The 19467-nt window shown below is 54.2% G+C and overlaps 2 protein-coding genes and 2 non-coding genes across 4 annotated transcripts; 2 read left to right on the forward strand and 2 right to left on the reverse strand.

The window, feature by feature from the left end:
* The first annotated feature begins 3477 nt into the window (after positions 1-3477).
* On the forward strand, positions 3478-3559 carry TRNAS-UGA (transfer RNA serine (anticodon UGA)). The gene has a single exon. It is a non-coding gene; the product is annotated as a tRNA-Ser (tRNA).
* A 621-nt stretch (positions 3560-4180) lies between these two features.
* On the reverse strand, positions 4181-4252 carry TRNAE-CUC (transfer RNA glutamic acid (anticodon CUC)). The gene has a single exon. It is a non-coding gene; the product is annotated as a tRNA-Glu (tRNA).
* Positions 4253-7891: 3639 nt separating this feature from the next.
* LOC104302791 (C-C motif chemokine 5) lies at positions 7892-9677 on the forward strand. Its single transcript, XM_009903340.2, has 3 exons — positions 7892-7964; positions 8781-8892; positions 9520-9677. The coding sequence occupies exons 1-3, from the start codon at positions 7892-7894 to the stop codon at positions 9605-9607; spliced, it is 273 nt and encodes a 90-aa protein (XP_009901642.2). The 3' UTR covers positions 9608-9677.
* A 5655-nt stretch (positions 9678-15332) lies between these two features.
* Positions 15333-16629, reverse strand: LOC104302790 (C-C motif chemokine 3-like). The gene is made up of 3 exons (XM_009903339.2): positions 16557-16629; positions 15828-15939; positions 15333-15472 (listed from the first exon to the last, which is right to left on the reverse strand). Exons 1-3 carry the CDS (start codon positions 16627-16629, stop codon positions 15385-15387), a joined length of 273 nt encoding a protein of 90 aa, XP_009901641.1. The 3' UTR covers positions 15333-15384.
* Between the last annotated feature and the right edge of the window lie 2838 nt (positions 16630-19467).

Here is a 19467-nt window from a genome sequence, read left to right on the forward strand (position 1 = left end):
CAGATGGTGTTGGGGAGGAGGATCAAGCTATTCACTCTGCTTTTCCCTAACCAGAAAAATTCATTTCCTCTCTACTGTTGGGCAATGAACTAGACCTGATTGGATCTGCTGAAGCGACTTCACACAGAGGATTTGGAATGAAGAATTAAAGAGCCCGTGGGGTGATGCCAAAGGTAATCCTATTAAAACAGTGGGCTAGAAGGGGAAATGTACATATATCTGCTGCTTTAATAAAGAATTAAAATTAATCTCTTGAAGGGACAAAATTTCTCTGAAATCCTAATGTCACACTTGCTGAATGGGATGCTGGGGATCAGAGCACCACCGAGGACATGTCTCATTCCCTACTGCTCCTCATGTTTGTTCCCATTACTGCTCACTTCTTCCCACACTGCTCTTTCAGCTTAAAACCTTTACCCCTCATCCTATCACTGTACTCCCCTGATAAAGAACCTCTCCTTCTTTGCTGTAGCTCTTCTTTAAGTACTGGAAAGCTGCCATAAGGTCCCCCTGGAGCCTTCTCTTCTCCAGGCTGAAAAACCCCAATGCTCTCAGCAGGGGGCTTCCAGACCTCCTATCACTGCTGTGTCCTCCTCTGCCCCTGCTTCAACAGGTCCCTGTCTCTGCTGTGCTGAGAACTCTAGAGCTGGCCAGAGCACAGCAGGTGGGGTCTCAGCAGAGCAGAGGGGCAGAATCCCTCTCTGCACCTGCTGCCTACGCTGCTGGGGATCAGCCCAGGACACAGCTGACTTCTAGGCAGCCTGCTCCAGTGTCTCACCACCCTCACAGTAAAGAATTTCTTCTTAAAAGCTAATCTAAATCTACCCTCTTTCAGTTTAAATCCATTAGCCCTCATCCTCTCCCTCCTTAAGCCTTGCTATGGCCTTTGGCTAGCGAGGGATAAGAAGGAGCAAAGCCTTACTGGGAAGAAAACACAACCAGCTCTGGCAATCTCCATTGCCTTCAGCATGTACGACATGTTTGACACATGCAGGAACTCGTTGGAAATCAGCTATTACAGCCCCTCTGTTGCAAGCTGCCTCAGACAAATGAGCTTTAACATTGGCTTTCCAGAGCCATGAGAAATGAAGTCTGAAGGCTGGGAGGAGGAGGCATCAGTGCAGCATCACCAGAGGGCAGACATTTCTCACATCAGGGTGTACAACAGGCACCTTAGAGGGGGAAGTTGGCTTGGGTTTAAGGCAAGTTTGCAATACTCCAGAAGCCAGAGGTACTTACTTGTAGCTCAGAAGTTTGCTTTGGAACTGCTGGGATCACCAGAAAAAAAAGCCAATCACTTGTGGCAGACCCATCCTCTGCCCACTTCTCCTAGCTGATTCAGCTGAAACCTGGACATCAAGGCGCTCACAAGCTCCCCACTAGATCTCCTTCTTCACTTAAACTATTTTCTGGTTAAATATTTTCTATTTCTGGAACATCAGCAGCCATAAATATTTTCCCTTTCCTCCCACACCTTGTCCTTTAGGAGAGAGGAAAGACAGAGTTTCCTTAATGAAGCTGACAAGTCCAGACAAACCCCAGTGAGCATGAAAATGTTCTACACGGATATCTGACTTCTTTGGAGCTGCTGATGTTGCAGCATCCCAGAACAACAGAACAGTTTGGGTTGGAAAGGACTCTTCAAGGACATGCAATCCAGGCCCCTGCAAGTGAGCACCTTCAACTTGAGCAGGTTGCTCAAAGCCCCAGACAACCTGAGCTGGAAAGTTTCCAGGGATGGGGCATCTACCACCTCTCTGGGCAGCCTGAGCCAGGGTCTCACCACCCTCAGTGTGAAAAAGCTCTTCCTTCTCTCTGATCTGAATCTGCCCCTTTTCATTCCCAGCCATCACCCCTTGTCCTGCCACAGCAGGTCCTGCTAAGCACTCTGTCCCCAGCTTTCCTACCCATGCTGTGAGCCCGTGGTTTCTGCCAGTCTCACCTTCTCCAGCAGCACTTTGATGATCCTCAGGTAGAATGCAGTGAAGAACATCGATCATCACCCCACATGAAGAGACACAGACACCCCCAAACCACCACCACAGCGTTTAAGGACACAAATGAGGCTCACAGGAGGGAGCAGCTGATATCAAACTGCCTGCACCTGCTTTGCTACCAACCGTCCCCCACGTGCCTGTGCTTAGCACAGGTGATGCTGGTGATCAATCACTTTAAATCACCTGCTGCTAGAGGAGGATCAGACCCCACAGTGGGAGCAGGTGAATAGGTTGGAGGTGCTCCCAGCTGCTGCCTAGTGATAGCAGTTTCTAAAACCAGGATTGCAGTGTCCCCTCATTTCACACATCAGGCAAGCAGCTCTGTCTTCTATGATTTCCAGGCTTGCCTATCAGGGTCCCTGCTGCCTTCCCGTGGCCCTCAGGGCTTCCAGCAGCCTCTGCCTTCACTGCTGCTCCACACAAAGCAGTCTCACAGTAGGGGCCATCACCAGAGACCAGGGTGGCCATACCTTTATCCAGCTGAGGGCTGGAAGCTACCAAGGATGCAGATTCTCCACCTCTGTGGGCACCTGTGCCAAAGCTGCCCCCTCAGGAAGTTCCACCCCATGTCCAACACAGAACCTCTCAAACTGCAATCTGCAGCTGATCCCCTCTCAGCCTGCTCTTCTTCAGGCTAAACAACCCCAGACTCTCAGCCTTTCCTCCTCAGGGATTCTCCAGTCCCCTCAGCATCTTGGTGACCCTCCTTTGGACTCTCCAGTAGTTCCCTGTCTCTCTTGAAATGGGAAGCCCAGAACTGGGCACAATACTCCAGGTATTTATGGTTGATGCACGTTGGATGCAAGCCCCGCTGAGACTTGGGGGCTGGAGCTGGCACTTCAGGCAGCACCTTGGTGGCAGAAAGGGAAGGTGAGCTTTGAGTTCCGAGTATTGGGTGGGGAATGTTGCCATCTCCTGGTCCAAAACAAAGCCAGCAAGGAAATAAATCAAGATATGGTCCCAGGCTCCAGTCAGGAGGCAGGCTGTGTGCTAGAAGCTGAGGAACTCATTTCTCACATTAAGGGTGGGCAGCACACGAAGGTGGAAGAGCCAAGAATGTGCTCCAAGGAGAGGCCAAAGTCACCACCTTGCTCTGCAAGGGTCTCCTCCAGACTGTCACCTTTCCTTCTTCTCTCCAAACCTCCCCTTCCAAAACCCAAAAGGCAGGCAACAACCTGGTGAAGACCACACGAGTCTGCAGCCTCAGCCTGCCAGCTGAAGGACACAAGGCTGGTGGGTCCAGCCTGCCGCAGCTGGAGGAGTCTGGGCCTGTTTCCAAGGCAGAGCTGTGCATGCTGCAGGAGATGGCGATGGGGGAGCCTGAGATGTTTCCAGACGAGGAAAGGAGGCTGAGGATGGCCACCCAAGGACAAGTTTCCCATTGGACAGAAGGAGGTGAGGTGGGACATAGGCCTCCCGCCGCGTGCACCTCTCCCGCGGCCGTCACTGATGCCTGATGTGCAGAGGCTCTGCAGCAGCTGCTGTGATGGCCGAGCGGTGAAGGCGTTGGACTTGAAATCCAATGGGGTTTCCCCGCGCAGGTTCAAGTCCTGCTCACAGCGGGAGCTTTTGTTGGCAGCCCCTGTCCTGCTGTCCCCAGAGCCCTCTCGTGCCTCAGCAGGGCACCCTGCATTCCCACCCATGGCCTCCTTACCTTTAGGAGAGGGACAAGGCAATGTCCAGGGCAGCAACCCTGCACCTCTCCATTGCAGCCCTGCACCTCTCCATTGCAACCCTGCACCTCTCTTACCACCAGAAGAAATCCTGCCACAGCATCTCCACTCCATGCAGCATCTCCACTCTATACAGCACGGACACCCCACACAGCATCTCCACTCCACACAGCATCTTCACTCCATACAGCATCTCCATTCCACACATCATCTCCACTCTACACAGCATGGCCACCCCACACAGCATCTCCACCCCACACAACTGGCTCACCCTACTCCCTGCATCCCACCACAGGCTCCTCCTGGGTGCCCTCCACCTGGGGTACTTTTCTGCTGAGAGGTGCAGGCTGATGGTAGTGGAGGGACAAGAGGCTGCTACCAGGCAACAAAATTCATCCGCGCCTGGCCCCAGCCCATGCACTGGGGATGGGAGCTCCTGAACCCAAGCTGCTCAGGGGCACTGCAACCACCCAGTAAAAGTCTGAGACCTGCAGTGACTACAGAACCCCCTTCCCTGGCTGGGAATCGAACCCAGGCCGTGGCAGTGAGAGTGCCAAATCCTAACCACTAGACCACCAGGGATGAGGTGGTAGGGGTGATGGACCTGTTTGGTGGCCATCAACCAAGTCCTGAAGGGACAGGAGCACTGGGCACCCACAGCCCAAGGAGAGGATCAGATGGGATGGATGCCACAGCCTTTCTGGGGGACTTTGCAAGGGATGCCTCCTCCTTTCTGAAAGCTGTGCCATTGGGAAGACCTTCTGAGCAAGAGAGACCCCATCCCATCCCTACCAGTGACACAGAGGATGATACCCAGGGGCTGACCAGTGCATGAGCAGAGACACCCATGCAGCTGAGCAGGAAGTGCTGCTGGGCTCCTCAGCAGATGGATGAGTTGTGACTGAGAGGGAGATGAATGAATGAAAGGGCTCCAGGAACACTTCCCACAGAAGACAGCAGAGGTCTCAGTGCTCCTTTGGATGCTCATGTGTGGTTGGAAGGAGATCTAAACGGGCAGAGAGAAAAACTCTCTGACTTGCAGGGTCAGAGGCTGGGGACACCTCTTCGTCTTGCCTCAAGTGGCTCCCTAAAGGGGTCACTGCAGCTCATTCGGGGTTGTTCAGCCTGGAGAAGAGAAGGCTCCAGGGGCAGAACTTGTTGCAGCCTTCCAGTACTTAAAAGTAAGCTATAAGAAAGTTGGGGGCAATCTTTTTAGCAAGGTCTGTTGTGACAGGGCAAGGTGGCTTTAAAATAAGGGAGAGGAGGTTTAGGCTGGAGAGAAGGAAGAAATGTTTGACACTGAGGGTGGTGAGATGCTGGCCCACATAGCCCAGAGAAGTGGTAGATGCCCCATCCCTGGAAACATTCCAGCTCAGGTTGTTTGGGGCTCTGAGTTCAAGGTGTTCCTGCTGACTGCAGGGGGTAGGACTAGATGACCTTTAAAGGTCCCTTCCAACCCAAACCATTCTGTGATCTGAAGCCAAGCTCCAGCATGGTCTCCATGCTTCCCCCTGCAGCCCTTCTGATGTTCTGGGGTCGCAGTGGGACATCTGGCATCCAGCTCCCCTGTCCCTGTCCCTGTCCCTGTGATGGATCAATGTCTTCCCAGGTTTCCCTGCCTTTGCCACTTCCCTTCCCTGATGAGCTGCAGTGAGCAGGCAAAGGCAGGCAGTGAGTAGCTCTGTAGGAGTGCAGAGTAGGATGAGGAGGTGAGCAGAGCCAGCCTGGAGCAAGGATGGGGCCATGAGGAACGGTCTGGCATCTTTCCAACTCTCTGACACCTCTGCTGTGACGCTCAGGGCTGCAGAACAGACCTCCGAACCTCTGCACCGAGCCAAGCCCACCGAGCGAGGAGCAAGGGCTGCGCCGTGCAACGGCCACGGGGGATTATGGTCATCCCTTGGGCTGGGGGCAGGGGGAGCCGTGCTGGGCTGAGGCACAGCCACCCCCTGCTCTCGGAAGGAAACGCAGATGTCATGGTTTCGGTTGCCTCTACGAGCTCCAGCAGAGCGTGAGCCCCAGCAGCCTTGCGGTCGGGGCAGTGCCATCTCCCTGTGGTTTCTTAGATCTCTGCACCGATCAGATGTTTTGTCACAGACAGTTCCTTCCTCTGCCAGTAGTTCTGGAGCACCCCAAAACAGCTTCAGCTGCGCAGGTCTCAGCGCAGGGCAGTGCAGTCTCTATCTGGGATGGCAGAGGAAGGGGACTTGAGTCACTGCCACCCCACCAAAGATCACAGGGAAACAGTGCTGGAGCCTGTTGGAGCCTGGGAGTGTGAGGATCCTTGTGGTGAGCAAGTGAGGGGGATGTAAAAACTCACTTTCTACAGCCAGTGCTCCTTCAAAAGAGAAGTCCCAGTCCCAGGAACAGCCCTGGGGCAGCAGGGGCTCATCAAGGCTTGGTACAAAATGTAGTTGGTGCTGGAGAAAGGAGACAGGGCTGAGACATCACCTTGGTGGATCTGGGGCACCAGCAACAGACACAGAAATCAGCCAGAGCAGGAGGCTACCTGCCGTGCTGGAATGCACACAACATGGGACCAGCAATAGACGATGCCTCTCCCCATCCCCAAGAGAGTGGGATACCCCTTGCCAAATTCCAGATGAGGTTTTTGTCCCTTGCAAGCCCTGAGTACCAGCTAGCACCTTGCTGTGCTGCTCCAAAATGCCACCACTGTGTGCTTGTGACCTCGTGGTGTCAGTCGCTTGGTTCATGGTGCCATGGTTTAGTCATGAGGTCTGTGGTGCCAGGTTGGACTTGATGATCTTTGAGGTCTCTTCCAACCTTGGTGATTCTGTGATCTCCAGCTCCTTCCCAGCACACCAGGACACCAGAATCCCCAGTTCCATGAACATGGCTCCTGGCAGGAAGAGTTGGGGAGGCCATGAACTCTTACCTATCCCAGCAGGGTCCCTGGCACAGCCCATGAGGATCCTCCTGCACCACTGGTCCCGTCAATGTGGACATTACAGTGAAAGGACATTGTGGGGAGGCAGCCCAAATACACCCAGGCACAAGGAGGAGGTGAGGAAGGAGAGTGGGAGCAGAGCAGCACTGCCCTGTGGTCCTCACTGCATTACTGGAGCCATGGGGCAGAGAGGAAATCCCAGGGAGTTGAGCTCATGCTGCCTCGTGAGTGGGAGCTGGGCATGAAAATACCCAAAGAAACCACAAGCTGTGAGCTGGCAAAGTTGGTGCCTGCTGCTGAGAAGAGGGAGGTGGAAAAGGGAAATGCTCCCTGGGGCACCCTGGAGAGCCCATCACCTCAAGGCAAGGGCAGTGCCAGGGAGCTCTAAGTGGGACTGCACCATGAGCCCCATGACAATGAGTGTGCACAAGAGGATTTGCATGAGAGCTGCTCCTTCTCCACTGCCCACACCAGGGGAACCCTCTGCTCCACCTTCTGCAGCCTATCTTGTACACAGCCCACGTTGGCACCTGTGTGCCCCCTCTGTGTCTAGGAGAGGAGGGCATCTGTAGAGTCAGACCACTGAGCTGGGCACCCCAGGCAAGCACCTCACTGCCTGATGCTGGGCTGTGTTAGGAGGGATTTGGAGCTCCATACTGGCAGCACAACATTGAGGGTTCTGTGGCTTATGGTGCCAAGGCTGCCAGCCCAAATCCATAACTAGTCTCCAGGGTGCCAACCATCCTTGCTCAGTGTGTGCCTATTGCCCACACTGCCCACACTGACCTCCTGCACCCTGCCATGGGATCAAGGACCACCTGGCTGGACCTGCGCTGCCTCCAAGCTGTTTTGAGGGTCTGAGCACCTTTGTCCTCAAGGCTTGGGTCTGTGAAAAGGAGGCTGAGCTGAGGCCCTCCTGGTCCTTCAGTGAGGATGCTGAGATGAGTTTGATGACTACTGCAGTCATGGCAGTGAATCTAAGTGTGAACATGCTGCTCAAGGGTGGCTTCATATCCTGTCTTGGTCAGCACAGTGCTCCTGCCCGTGCTGATTTGCTCAGCCTTGCCTCACCTCACACCAAGGCTGTTCTGGTCTCTCCTAGGCCTGCTGCTTCCTTTTTTGCTTCAGCATCTCTGAGGCAGAGGTGCCATGATGTCAGCTCTGTTAGGTTTTGGAAACTCCAAGCATTTGCTTTGAAATCTGACTGGCAGGGCTGACCACCCACCCTATAAAAGGGCTTGAGGCAGCACCTCCCTTCAGACACAGGAGGAATCTGCTCCTGCCTCTGCCCTTGCAGCTCATCTCTGCCCACCATGAAGGTCTCTGCAGTGTGCCTCTCTGTCATCTTCATTGCTGCCCTCTTTCCTCTGACCTCCCCTGCTCCAGGTGAGTACAGCATCTCTCTCTGCTCTCTCAGGGTGGACTTTTGCTCTGCCTAGAAGCAATTCTGGAGCAGAACTGGAAGAAGTTAGCTGCAAAGGTTGGAAACTTTTGTGAATAGCTTCTCCTGCTTTCTTAGGGCTGATCTTGCTTTCTAGCATCCCTTCATCTTAGGGATGAATTTTACTGATCAGTATCAAAGTTTTCAGGTTTCAGCTCCCCTGATTTTATTGCTGGGCTTTAGGAGTGGTCCCAGGGTGACCAGAGGGAATTTTCATCATTGGAAGTGACCACAAAACGTTGCACAAAGCAGCCCAAAGTAACTGATCCTGGGTGTTCACAGCAAGTTCTTGCTGACTTTCATAGAATCACAGAATCAATAAGGTTGGAAAAGACCCCAGAGATCATCAAGTCCAACCTGTCACCCAGCCCCTCATGACTACTAACCCATGGCACCAAGTGCCACGTCCAATTCCCTCTTGAACACCTCCAGGGATGGGGATTCCACCACCTCCCTGGGCAGCACATTCCAAAGGCTAACAACTTTCTCTGGGAAGAACTTTCTCCTCACCTCCAGCCTAAACCTCCCCTGGCACAGCTTGAGACTGTGTCCTCTTGTTCTGGTGCTTTTTGCCTGGGAGAAGAGCCCAAGCTCCTCCTGGCTACAACCTCCCTTCAGGTAGTTGTAGAGAGGTTCTGGAGAGCCATGAAGAACAGAGGGCTCCACAGGGGATTAAGGGGATGGTTGCCCATGCTCTTGGCTGGGGGATGTGCAGGTTATTGAGTGACACTCATGCTGCTGGCTTTCCTAATCTCTTCCAGCTGGGCCTGACATGAGTGTGTGCTGCTTTGGCTACATCACACAGAAGCTGCCCCAGAGTCATGTGAAGGATTATTTCTACACCAGCAGCAAGTGCTCAGAGCCAGCAGTTGTGTAAGTACCAGCTCCTGCTCAGGGTTCTGGGGAAAGGCTCTGCCAGCCTTTGGAATCTTTGTTTCATGTCCAGCTGGACAAATTGCATGATGGTGTGAGGAACCACACCTGGAGTAAGGGATGAGAGCAGCCACCATGGGAGCAGCTGCCCTGCACAGCATGTGAACACTCATCCTCCTCAGCTGAGAAATAAGTGGCCTCCTTGGTCTCCTTGGACCATCCTGGTGCTGGGAATAAGGTGTGGGAAAGGAGATGCCCATGTAGCCAGCAGGACCTCCTAGTGAGGATGAGCCCAATGCACATGATGTCCCAAGACTTGCCCCTGATATGCCAGCTGCCCACATGCTGCTTCCAGGCTCCTCACCACGCTGAACTTGGCCAGGAACATCTCAGCATAGGGTGGTTCTCCCAGGGGACCTTAATCTCTCCCTTCCCTTGGGGTTTCAGCAGGCTCTGCAGCACCCTGATGCTTGGGGGTTTGTGGAAGGGGAGCATGGAGGGTAGGTTACCCCCTTGGAAGCCAGCCTTGATCTCAGGGCAGGTCAGCATGTGCCCAGAAGCCCTCCTGCAGCCCTCCTGCCCCTTTCCTCCTCTGAGGCTGCAACCTTTCCCTGCTTGACTTGCCAGGTTCATCACCAGGAAGCACCGAGAGGTGTGTGCCAACCCCACTGCCAGGTGGGTGAAGGAATATGTGAATGCCCTGGAGCTCCAGTGAGCGCTGGGAGCTCAGAGGGCTCTGCGCTGGAGAGTCCTGCAAGGTCACAAAACAGAGTCTGGGCACAGACCTAGGAACCCTGCTGCTGAGCCCCAGGACCTGCTGAGTCGCCTCAGGACCCCTGAAGCTCCTTTTGTGTTGCAATGGTGCCATTTCTCCGTGATCTTTGAGCCACCCTTACGGGCAGCTGTGGTGCTGGGCACCTCCTGGTCTCATAGCTGTGTCTCAGCGTAGCCTGCTGTGTGCCCTGTGGCTAGACTGCCATCTCCTTGTGCCTTCACTGCTGGAATGGGAGGGGAATTTTATCCCCAGTGGTCTTTGCAAATGAGGTATGAGAGCTTTTATGTAAACCCAGGCTGACTTCTAAGTCAGCTGCTGAGCTCTGCCACGGGACAGTAATGGTGTAAGATCTGTCTCCGCAGCAGAGGAAGTGGTTTGCTGGTTACTTACAGGCTGCTCATTGTGGAACCACATTCTTCACCTTGTTCTCAAAATGCTATCTCTTGCTGATGCCAAAGAATAAAGATTGTGGGTTTTTTTTTTCTCTCTCTCTGTGTGCCAGCTCTGGAAAAGGTTGTTGTCCTCCTACCTGGAGAAACAGGGCTGATAGAACCCCACTGCAACCAGGGGAAGAGCTCAAACTCCCCAGCTGGAAATGCCTCAGCCTCCTTAGCCCTTAAACCCTTCCCTTCTGCAATGTCTCCAAGCTTCCAGCACTGCAGCTGCAGCCCCACCACAAATCCAGCAAATCCCTGACCTCTTCCCTGGAAGCCAGACCTCTTCCCTGGAAGCCAGACCCCTCCCTAGCCCTTTCCTCCCATCATATCAGTAGCCAAGGCCAGGAGTTGGTGGAGCTGGTCCCACTGGATTTGTCACAGCAGATTTGACAGAGAGATGCCATCCCTGGAGACAGTGGAGGTCAGGATTGATGGGGCTCTGAGCACCCTGCTCCAGTTGGGGATGATCCTGTATACTGCAGGGGGTTGGGCTAAATGACCTTTAAAGGTCCCTTCCAACCCAAACCATGCTGTGATTCTGTGCCTGGAAGTCACAGGCTGGGGGTGCAGCAGTGTCCCAGCAGGGAGCTCAAAGGAGAGTGGCTCAGGGGCTGGCCAGCCAGGACCACATCCCCAGCAAAGGCTCCTGTGGGGCATCAGCCTGAGCTGTGCTTGGCTCTGGGGACCCTCTGTTAGTGCTTTGCTGCTAAAGACCAGCAGCAGTTCTCTGCTGTTCTGCAGCTGCTGTGAGAAGGAAGCCTGAATTTGCTATAAACAAAGCCCAAGAGATCTTTGCAGCAAGAAAACCCAGCAGAAGCACTTCAGCAGCCTGTGGTCTGCACTTCAGAGCAGCTGCTGATTCCGTGGGTAGAGAATGAAACTGCTGGGTCTGACCTCCCTGTTCCTGAAGCTCTGCAGAGCAGGACAGGACCTTTGCTCTCCTGGCTGCCACCACCAGAGCTGGCTGAAGCAAAGGCTCAGAAGCTCCTGTATCACCCCTTGGACAAGATTAGCCCCACCTGACAGCTTGTACATGTCAAAGCTTCACCTCCCAGGACCTTTTGCCTCACTAAATGAGCTACTCATTACCCTTGGGAGTAATTTCTAAGCCCCCTTCATTGCTGGCAACAAATGATCCCTCATAATTAGGAGCAAGCAAGCCAGTGTGATTGTGAAACCCACATTTCTGCAGTGTCCATAAAGCACTCCAAGCCCTTGGGTGCCACAGTGCTCTGCAAATGCTCAGGTTGCCTCCTGGCCTCCCCTTGCTCATCATCATCTCTCCACAGGTCTCCCTGTTTATTAACCAGCATTTCCTATTGCAGTTCCTTATGAACTGCATCAAAATCTCTGTTTCTGGTAGAGGTCAAGGCCACAGCTCTCACTCACCAGTCCTGGGGCTCTTCATGGCCTGAGTGTGAGTTTGCCTGCAGCAGAGCAGGGAATGGGTGCAGAAACCTCCCAGGGCCCAAGGGCACAAGGGAGGCTCTCAGCAACCAGAATGAGGCAGCTTTGAGGGCTCCCACTCTGCCACGCTGAGCATCCTCCCAGTGAGAGCAGGCAGTGGAGGGAGCTTCAAGATGCCTGGTGCCTCAGACTGAAGTGCTCTTGCTTTCACACAGGGCTCCTTGAGCATCTCACAGGAAGCTTTGGAGTGTTGCTGTCCCTCACAGGTGGGGAAACTGCATGTTGCACCCCACAGCACACCAGGAGCAACCTCTCATCCTGTCTCTGCTGGACTGATCCCAGTGTCAGCATGGGCAGGTCCTTCTCAGCCACCCTTGCAACTGGAAAGCATCTCTCTTTGCCAGGACTGGATGATGGCCAATCCCAGATAATGCCCCAACAAGTCCAAGTCTTGGTTCCAAGAGGGAGAGAGATTTGTGGGCTTGAACCAAAGGCTTCCTGTGTGGGCCAGAGCCTGTGTCCACACAATGTCTGGCTGCTGGCAGCTGCTGGTGGTGTAGAAGCAGTCCTTCACGTGCTTCTTGGAAAGCTTCTCCCAAGAGCAGCCCACAGCTGTGCCAGGGACATCTGGAAGACATTTAAGGGGCAGGACTGAATCCATATGACCAGGAGAGGACACAATATGGATGTGTACAAGTGGAGAATAAGCACTCCTAGTAGGTCCCACTGCAGACCAAGGAGTCAGAGCAGGTCATGCCTGTTCCTCAGGCATTACAAGTCACCATCAGGAGCTTTTCCTCCTCAAGGCAATGAAAAACACAACCCAGAGGCAGATTCACCTGGAGCAGGGCAGGACTGGGAGCAGAGAGTAGCAACAAGGCTGAACCAGAGAGACCTTCATGCTCCCATCAGGAGCTAAGCAGACACACAGACCATGTCTGTGCTTAGCACTGCTCCATCCAGCCCCCACTTCCCACAGGGAAGCACCAGTGATGGGATGTAGACAGGGGTGTGTTTAGCAGAAAGGCTTCTTGAGTGCTGTGAAGCTGCCAGACCATGGCCAGCATAAGTCAGACAGAGCTGAAAGAGGCTGAGCCATGAGGCCAAGTCCAAACCAACCAAAGGGGGCAGCCACATGGTTCATGAGCCCTAAAACACCAGAGAGAACTGGGCTGTACCAGGTGCTTTGCCCATGGCCCCCTGAGGGTCTTCTGACCTTCTGGGTGCATTCTGCCAGCCCCACGAGCCCACCTTGACAGCCAGGCTATGCTGCCACTGCCCCCCTGCCCCTACAGTGCCTGGCTCATGCCAGGGAAGATGGGTCAGGGGTAGGGGGGAGCAAGGCTCCTGGAGCAGAAATGGCTTGGCTGCTGCTGCTGCTGCTGGAGCTTCACTAAGGAAACTGAGAACAGAAAAGGCTGGAGAGGGAAATTCCCACAAGTGCCTGGGCTCCTGGCCAGGGACTGTCCAGAGAACAGCCAGCTGCAGTGCTGGGTCCTCCTGCTTGTCCTCTGTACCCTGGCCCTGGGGCAAATCCCACAGTCTCCCCTCTCTCACTGCATCCTTCATCCATGCCCTCACAGTGTGCAAAGCCCCAGACCAGGACTACTTTCAGTTTCTGAAGTTCCTCTGATGCACCAAACTCACCTTCTCAACACAAAAGTGTGCAGCAGATGTGGGGGAGTTGGGATGGCCTCAGGGTAGACCTCTAGCATTCCCTTCCTGTGCTCCTGTTGGCCTCTCTCTGTTTCCAATGTTTCACAGCACTGTGTGGAAGCCCTGCACCTCTGCAGGCTTTTATCTCTCCCTGATGATGATAAACCTTAGAGTGGGACAAGATTTTTGACCCCCCTTTTCTCTGCTTAGCCCTGGCCCTCTCATCTAGGACCCTGCTGTGCCAGGGGAGCATGGGGACCCTGCTGGGGTTGAGTGAGAGCCTGTGCCAAATCATTCTCCTAGCAGAGCAGTCAGGAGCCATCCCCATGAAGCTGGAGGGGAGTCCTCCACATGGTCCACCAGCATCAGCACCATCTCCTAGGACTCAACATGGTGCTTGGGCTGGGTCTGCCCTTCACTGGGATGCTGCTCCTTAGGTGCCCCACGAGCACTCCTGCCTGCAGCCAGCATCCCAGCCTAGAAAACACAGGACTAGAAGGAAATCACAAGACCATGAGAAGGTGCTTTCCCAGCCCTGGGCTTGCCAACTCTGATCTATAGCTGCAGGGGGAGGGAAATGAAACAAAAAAATAACCCAAACAATCACAGCAAGGGGGTTTTGCAGGAAGAATGAATCCCAGCTGGAACAGGAGAGCCACAAAGCCAGGCCAGCTCTGGGTGGCCATGCTGTTGGGGATGCTTCTTCTGAGCATGCAGAAGCAGAGTTCTGAGCAGAAGTGCAGTGGCCACACTGCAATGCCCACCACTGTGCTTCTGCCCTTGGGACCTCGTCCCTTCCCCTCATGCACCCTGCAGCAGGGCTACTGGAGGCTGTTCTGCCCTTGCAGCACAGCTGAACCCTCCCCTTCGTTCTACAGGCGGGAAAATGAGGAACAACCCCCACTGGGGTGGTCAGAAAGCAAGCTGAGGTCCCTGCCCCTCCCTGGGTAGGGCTGCCAGGCTTGGCAGGACCCAGCTGCATGTGGGGGCTGATGGCAGAGGTGTGGTGATGTCTTGAAGGGGCAGATATGGTGAAGAGAGATGCTGTGGGGCTGCTGCCAACGTGCATGTGGGTGCCTGTGGGCTCTGTGCTGGGAAATGCTGCTGCTTAGCTGGCAGAAATGGCTTGCAGGGCTGGGTGTGGGCAGGGAGCTGGTCCTGCTCCTCAGCAACCTCAGCACAAGGGTGGAGGAGCAGCTCATAAGCCCTGGTTACCTGCCAGCTCACAGAGCAGCCCCAGCGCCACGGCAACTCCATGCCCTGTGCTTCCTCCCATCCAGTCCCTATTCCAACCCCTACAGGACTTTACCCCAGACAGCAAGGTGTCCTTTTACCACCCCACTGCACGGCCAGGGAGCAGCTTGGAGTGCAGCAGGTGGGGCTGGGAGAAGCAAGCACATGGGATGTGCCTGGGGGGTGTGAACTCGGAGGTCTTTTCCAACCAAATAGATTCCACACATGAAGAGTATGTTCATGCATGCAAAAGGCCCTTATGTGCAGCCCATAATAGCCACAGACATGGCTAATTCTGTAGAGGATGTGGGAGCTGAGGGGGTGTGTGGTGGGAGGAATGAGGTGGTGGAGGATGTTCCTGTGTCTGCAGTGTGGAAACTTGATGGGTTTGCCTCAACCGTATGCCCATCAGCAGGTGCCAACCAGAGGGTGCAGACAGGCTCAGGGTGAGGTTCTGCCTCAGTGCTGGTGAACACCAGACAGAGCCACACACACCAAAAAAACAGGGGGAAAAAGCAGAGGTTTTCACCACATTCTTTATTCTCCAGAATGATGATTTCACACAAGGAAGCCAGGGCCACCCAGAGCTGGGGCTCAGGGCCACCCAGAGCTGGGGCTCTGAGCCACCCTCCCATAAATAGCACCCACAGCAGGCAGCACTGCCTAGTTTATGCAATAATATTAAAAATAATTTAAATTGCCATAAGAACCACAGAGGTGCAGAGCCATGGACCTTCCCAGGCCACAGGTGGAGGTGTCAGGGCAGAGGGATGAGGCTGCAGCCTGGTCCGTGCAAGCCGAGGGCGAGCGGCAGCCCCCTCAACACGAGGTGCCTCATGGTGCCCTTCCAGCGGCCCCACGGCGCTGCCTGCAGATGGCTGTGGGCTCATGCAGCTCCTCTTGCCCCAGTGTCCTGCTCCCTGCAGGAGCTCAGGATGACAGGACTCGTGTCTGGCAGCAGCCACACTTGTCATCTCGCTTTGCTCAGTCCTGCTTCAGGTTCTGCAGGTAGTTCTGAACCCAGCTGTCCTTGGGGTTGGCACAGACCTGGCGACCTTTCTTTGTGATGAACCTGTGGCACGGGGATGAGACCTATTAGCTCCCTGCTCACATCCCAGCAGAGCCTGGATCCCAGCTCTGGGGCACTGCAATAAGTTCTCCCCTGTGCCCTAAGCTGATGCTGAAGCCAGCAGCCAGCTTTGGTTTACCTCCACTCTCATCCCTTTTCCCACCCTGTCCCCTCGACTCCTGCCGGAACATCCCCACAAGAGCATCCCTGTGCAAGACCTTTTCCCTTGGAGTTCTCCTTGCCCTGCTCTGTTCCTACAAACCCCTGTGCCCACAGCCACCCTGCAGAGCCGGTCAGTCCCCCTGCCCCGCTCCCAGCACGCTCCCCAGCAGCCGTCCCAGGCAGTGCTGGTACTCACACGACGGCCGGCAGCGCGCAGCTGTCGCTGGTGCGGTAGTAAAGCTCAATGAGCTTCTTGGGGAGCTTCTGGTGTGTGTAAGAGAAGCAGCAGGCTGAGGAGTCAGGTCCAGCTGGAAGAGGCAAGGAGAGACAGTGTGAGCATCTGCTGAGTAGGGAGCAGCCAGGCCATCAGTTCAGGGAGCTGTGCTCGTGTGGAAGTAGAGAATAATGAAGGTTAAAATGGACCTTGGGGATCTGCTGGTCCAATGCCAGGAACACTGTTGTCAGGATCTGGAGGAAATTCCCAGCCAGGAATGAAGATCAGAGATTTGTTTCCCCACCTCCTTCAGATCCTGACAAAGAGTGAAGTCCCTAAACCTTAACCTCTGAGCCCAGGATGGCTGACTGGATGGATGGATGGATGGATGGATGGATGGATGGATGGATGGGTGGATGGATGGGTGGATGGATGGGTGGATGGATGGGTGGATGGATGGATGGGTGGATGGATGGATGGATGGGTGGATGGGTGGATGGATGGGTGGATGGGTGGATGGATGGGTGGATGGGTGGGTGGATGGGTGGATGGATAATGAAGGGATCATATTCTAATTCTGGGGTTCCTACATGTAGCTGATCTCAGTGCAGAGTGGAGAGTGGTACAGAGGCTAACAAATTCCCAGAGCTCGATGGAGAAAAGGCAATGAAGGCTCAGCTCTTCTTGCACAAAGGAAAAAGTAGGACTCACCTGGAGCAGCGAAAGTCTGGGAGCAGGAGACTGCAATGAGGAGAAGAGCAAAAAGGGCTGCAGAGACCTTCATGTTCTCTGATTCTGTGATCTTCCCCTTGGATGAGGGCAATCGGAGAGAGTCAGAAGCTCTGGCAGAGGCGGCTCAGACTGCAGCAGCTGGACTCAGCTCCCTCTTAATAAAGAGTCCTGGAGGCAGCTGGGAGAATCCTGGAAGTGGAAATTCCAGAATGATGACAGAGGATGACATGAAAATGAAATAACCAAAAGGAATTCAGAAGAAGAGAGAAAAAAAGAAAGCAGTCAGAAAGAATGGGACAAGGCTCGTGCTGGAGCCAGGCGTGTGGAGCTCTGACTCAGCACCCACTTTCCAGTTCAGCAAAGCAAATGGAAAGCAAAATGTGCCAAGTGGCATGACCACAAAGAGGAGAACAGTTTATCCGAGCTACAGGAGGGGTTTTCCCTCTCTGGCTGTCTAGAAGAAGGCACAAGATTTGCCTGAGATTGCACAAGTCTGGACAGAAAAAAGAGAGAAACTAGAGAACCCTGGCAGGCTCCAAAGCAGCTCCTGGCACTGAGTGCTGGGTGTGTAACAATGGACACTAAGCTGCAGCACGTGGAGCTGAGAGGTGGCCAAACTGTGGGCTCTGTGCTGCCCATACCCAGCCCACAGTGCTTGGTTTAATGAGGGGAGAGTTCTTCCCAGAGAGAGTTGTTGGCCGTTGGAATGTGCTGCCCAGGGAGGTGGTGGAGTCACCATCCCTGGAGGTGTTCAAGAGGGGAATGGATGTGGCACTTGGTGCCACAGTTTAGTAGTCATGAGGTGTTGGGTGACAGGTTGGACTTGATGATCTTTGAGGTCTTTTCCAACCTTATTGATTCTATGACCAACAAGTTGGTGAGGCTGGAGGAATCCCCTGGAGATCCTCCATCCGAGCTCCTGCTTAAAGCAGGAACACAGAATCATTGAACTGTTGAGGTTGGACAGGACCTTTGAGCTCATCAAGTCCAACTGCTCACCCAGAGCTCATAATCCCACAATCACTGCTGAGCTGCTGCCTCTAACCCATGCCCCTAAGCACCACACCCAGGTGTCTTTCAAATACCTCCAGGAATGGTGGCTCCACCACCTCCCTGGGCAGCCTCTTCCAATGCTTGGCAACCCTTTATGTGAAGAATTTCTTTCTAATATCCAAGCTGAGCTCACCTGGCACAGCTTGAGGCTCTTTGCTCTTGGACCCTTACCTGGCTCCAATCTCCTTTGTAGTTGTAGAAGGCAATGAGGTTTTCCCTCAGCCTCCTCTTCTGAAGACTAAACAACCCCAGTTCCCTCAGCTGCTCCTCATAAGGTCCTTCACCAGCTTAGTTCCTCTTCTTTGAACCCACTTGGAGCACCTCAGTGTTCTAAGGTGCAAAGTCACCTAGGAAGGCTGCCCAGGACCATGTCCAGATGGGCTTGGGCTATCTCCAGGAGTGCCAGCTCCACAATCAGAGACTCCAAAACTACAGTCTGACAGAAAGAAGGTGCAAAGCTCCTGAGATAGGTGATGATCTCCTCATCCACACACACTGACCCACCTGGGGAGGACCTCTTTTGCACTCCAGCTTCTCTGTGTCATCTTACCCTGCCTTACAGCCCAGGACACTGATGTGACCAGAGACTCACAGAATCATAGAATGGTTTGGGTTGGAAGGGACCTTAAAGATCATCTAGGTCCAACCCCAAGAGTGGCCCAGGATGTGGTTTGACTGGGACCAAAGGTTCTGTAAGTCCTGATGTGGGTATCAGGGAGGGAATTGGGGTTTGCTGGATTCACATCCATCCCTGGCAGTACCAGCTCTGCTTTCTTTAAGTCTGAGAAGCTGCAGCCAGAGGTGCCTGGCAGAGGGAGAAGTGGCTCCAGCTTTGGGTTGAATTGCTGTGGAGTGAAACCCAAGCTCTGGCTTTTTGCCATGGAAATCACTCATGCTGAAAGCAGCAGTGGGAGTTTTCACCTTCCTCTGTGCTTGCAGCTCACACCCTGGCATGTGCACAGGGAAATGACAGCTGCCAGCCCTCCAGCACCGGGCAGAGGAAGCCTGTGGCTGCAGAAAGGCAGCTCTGTGGCTGCCACCAGCCAGGGAGACCTTTGCTCATGGAAACTTCACAGCTTCTGCTCCCCAGCCTGCTGCCCGCAAGGAGCAAGCCACAGGGCTGGTGGTGCAGCCAGTGCCATCTCCCTTGCTGCACAGAGCACCCAGAGGTGGAGTTACCATGGGGAGTTGTGATAGGGAGTTATGATGGGGAGTTATGATGGGCTGTGATGTCATCTGCATCAGGCAGCTCCATCCCCTCCAGCTGGAAGTCCCAAGATGGTCAGTGGGAGGAAAGCAGCTATCACTTACTGCTAATGAATTGGACAGAGCTGGAGGAGGAGAGTCTGCAAAGAGCTGCTGCAGCTGCAGTTGCTTGGTTGTGTCATCACCATGAAGCCACCAGCATCTACAAAACTGCCTTTTGTCAGCTGGGAGCTTGTGTCTCCCGCAGCGCTGAGCAGCCTCCTGGAAGGGGGGAACCTCTCCCTCCCTACAAGGCTCCAGCTCCAAGTCCCTGGCTGCAGCTCAGCCCCACCACAGGCTCCAGCCAGGCTGATCCCACAGCAGCTCACTCTTGCTGGCCCCTGAGCCCAGCTTCTGGATTTGGTTTTCTGTTGCTCTCCACTGCTTTTTCATCTCTGTCAACCCCCAGAGCCCTCTGCGGTCACAGTTCCTGCAGCTCTAAGCTGGCCTCTCTTCAACTTCCTTTATTATTGCTGGAAATGAGACATCTTTACCATTTAATCCTCACCCAGACTGGGGCATGAGTTTTATTTGGGTGCAGGCAGGGTAAGAAAAAAGCTAAAATTAATCAGAGAGGAAGGCTGCAGGGAAG

The sequence above is a fragment of the Dryobates pubescens genome, chromosome 13 (genome assembly GCF_014839835.1).
Source record: "Dryobates pubescens isolate bDryPub1 chromosome 13, bDryPub1.pri, whole genome shotgun sequence".
Classification (NCBI taxonomy): Eukaryota; Metazoa; Chordata; class Aves; order Piciformes; family Picidae; genus Dryobates; species Dryobates pubescens.

Bases quoted from the DNA above. Each gene is read 5' to 3' on its own strand.
- LOC104302791 (XM_009903340.2), top strand. From the start codon at position 7,892: ATGAAGGTCTCTGCAGTGTGCCTCTCTGTCATCTTCATTGCTGCCCTC. The intron at 7,965-8,780 runs GTGAGTACAGCA...AATCTCTTCCAG, and splicing joins TCTGACCTCCCCTGCTCCAG to CTGGGCCTGACATGAGTGTG. The intron at 8,893-9,519 runs GTAAGTACCAGC...TTGACTTGCCAG, and splicing joins TGCTCAGAGCCAGCAGTTGT to GTTCATCACCAGGAAGCACC.
- LOC104302790 (XM_009903339.2), bottom strand. From the start codon at position 16,629: ATGAAGGTCTCTGCAGCCCTTTTTGCTCTTCTCCTCATTGCAGTCTCC. The intron at 15,940-16,556 runs GTGAGTCCTACT...TGCCTCTTCCAG, and splicing joins CCAGACTTTCGCTGCTCCAG to CTGGACCTGACTCCTCAGCC. The intron at 15,473-15,827 runs GTGAGTACCAGC...CCCGTGCCACAG, and splicing joins TGCGCGCTGCCGGCCGTCGT to GTTCATCACAAAGAAAGGTC.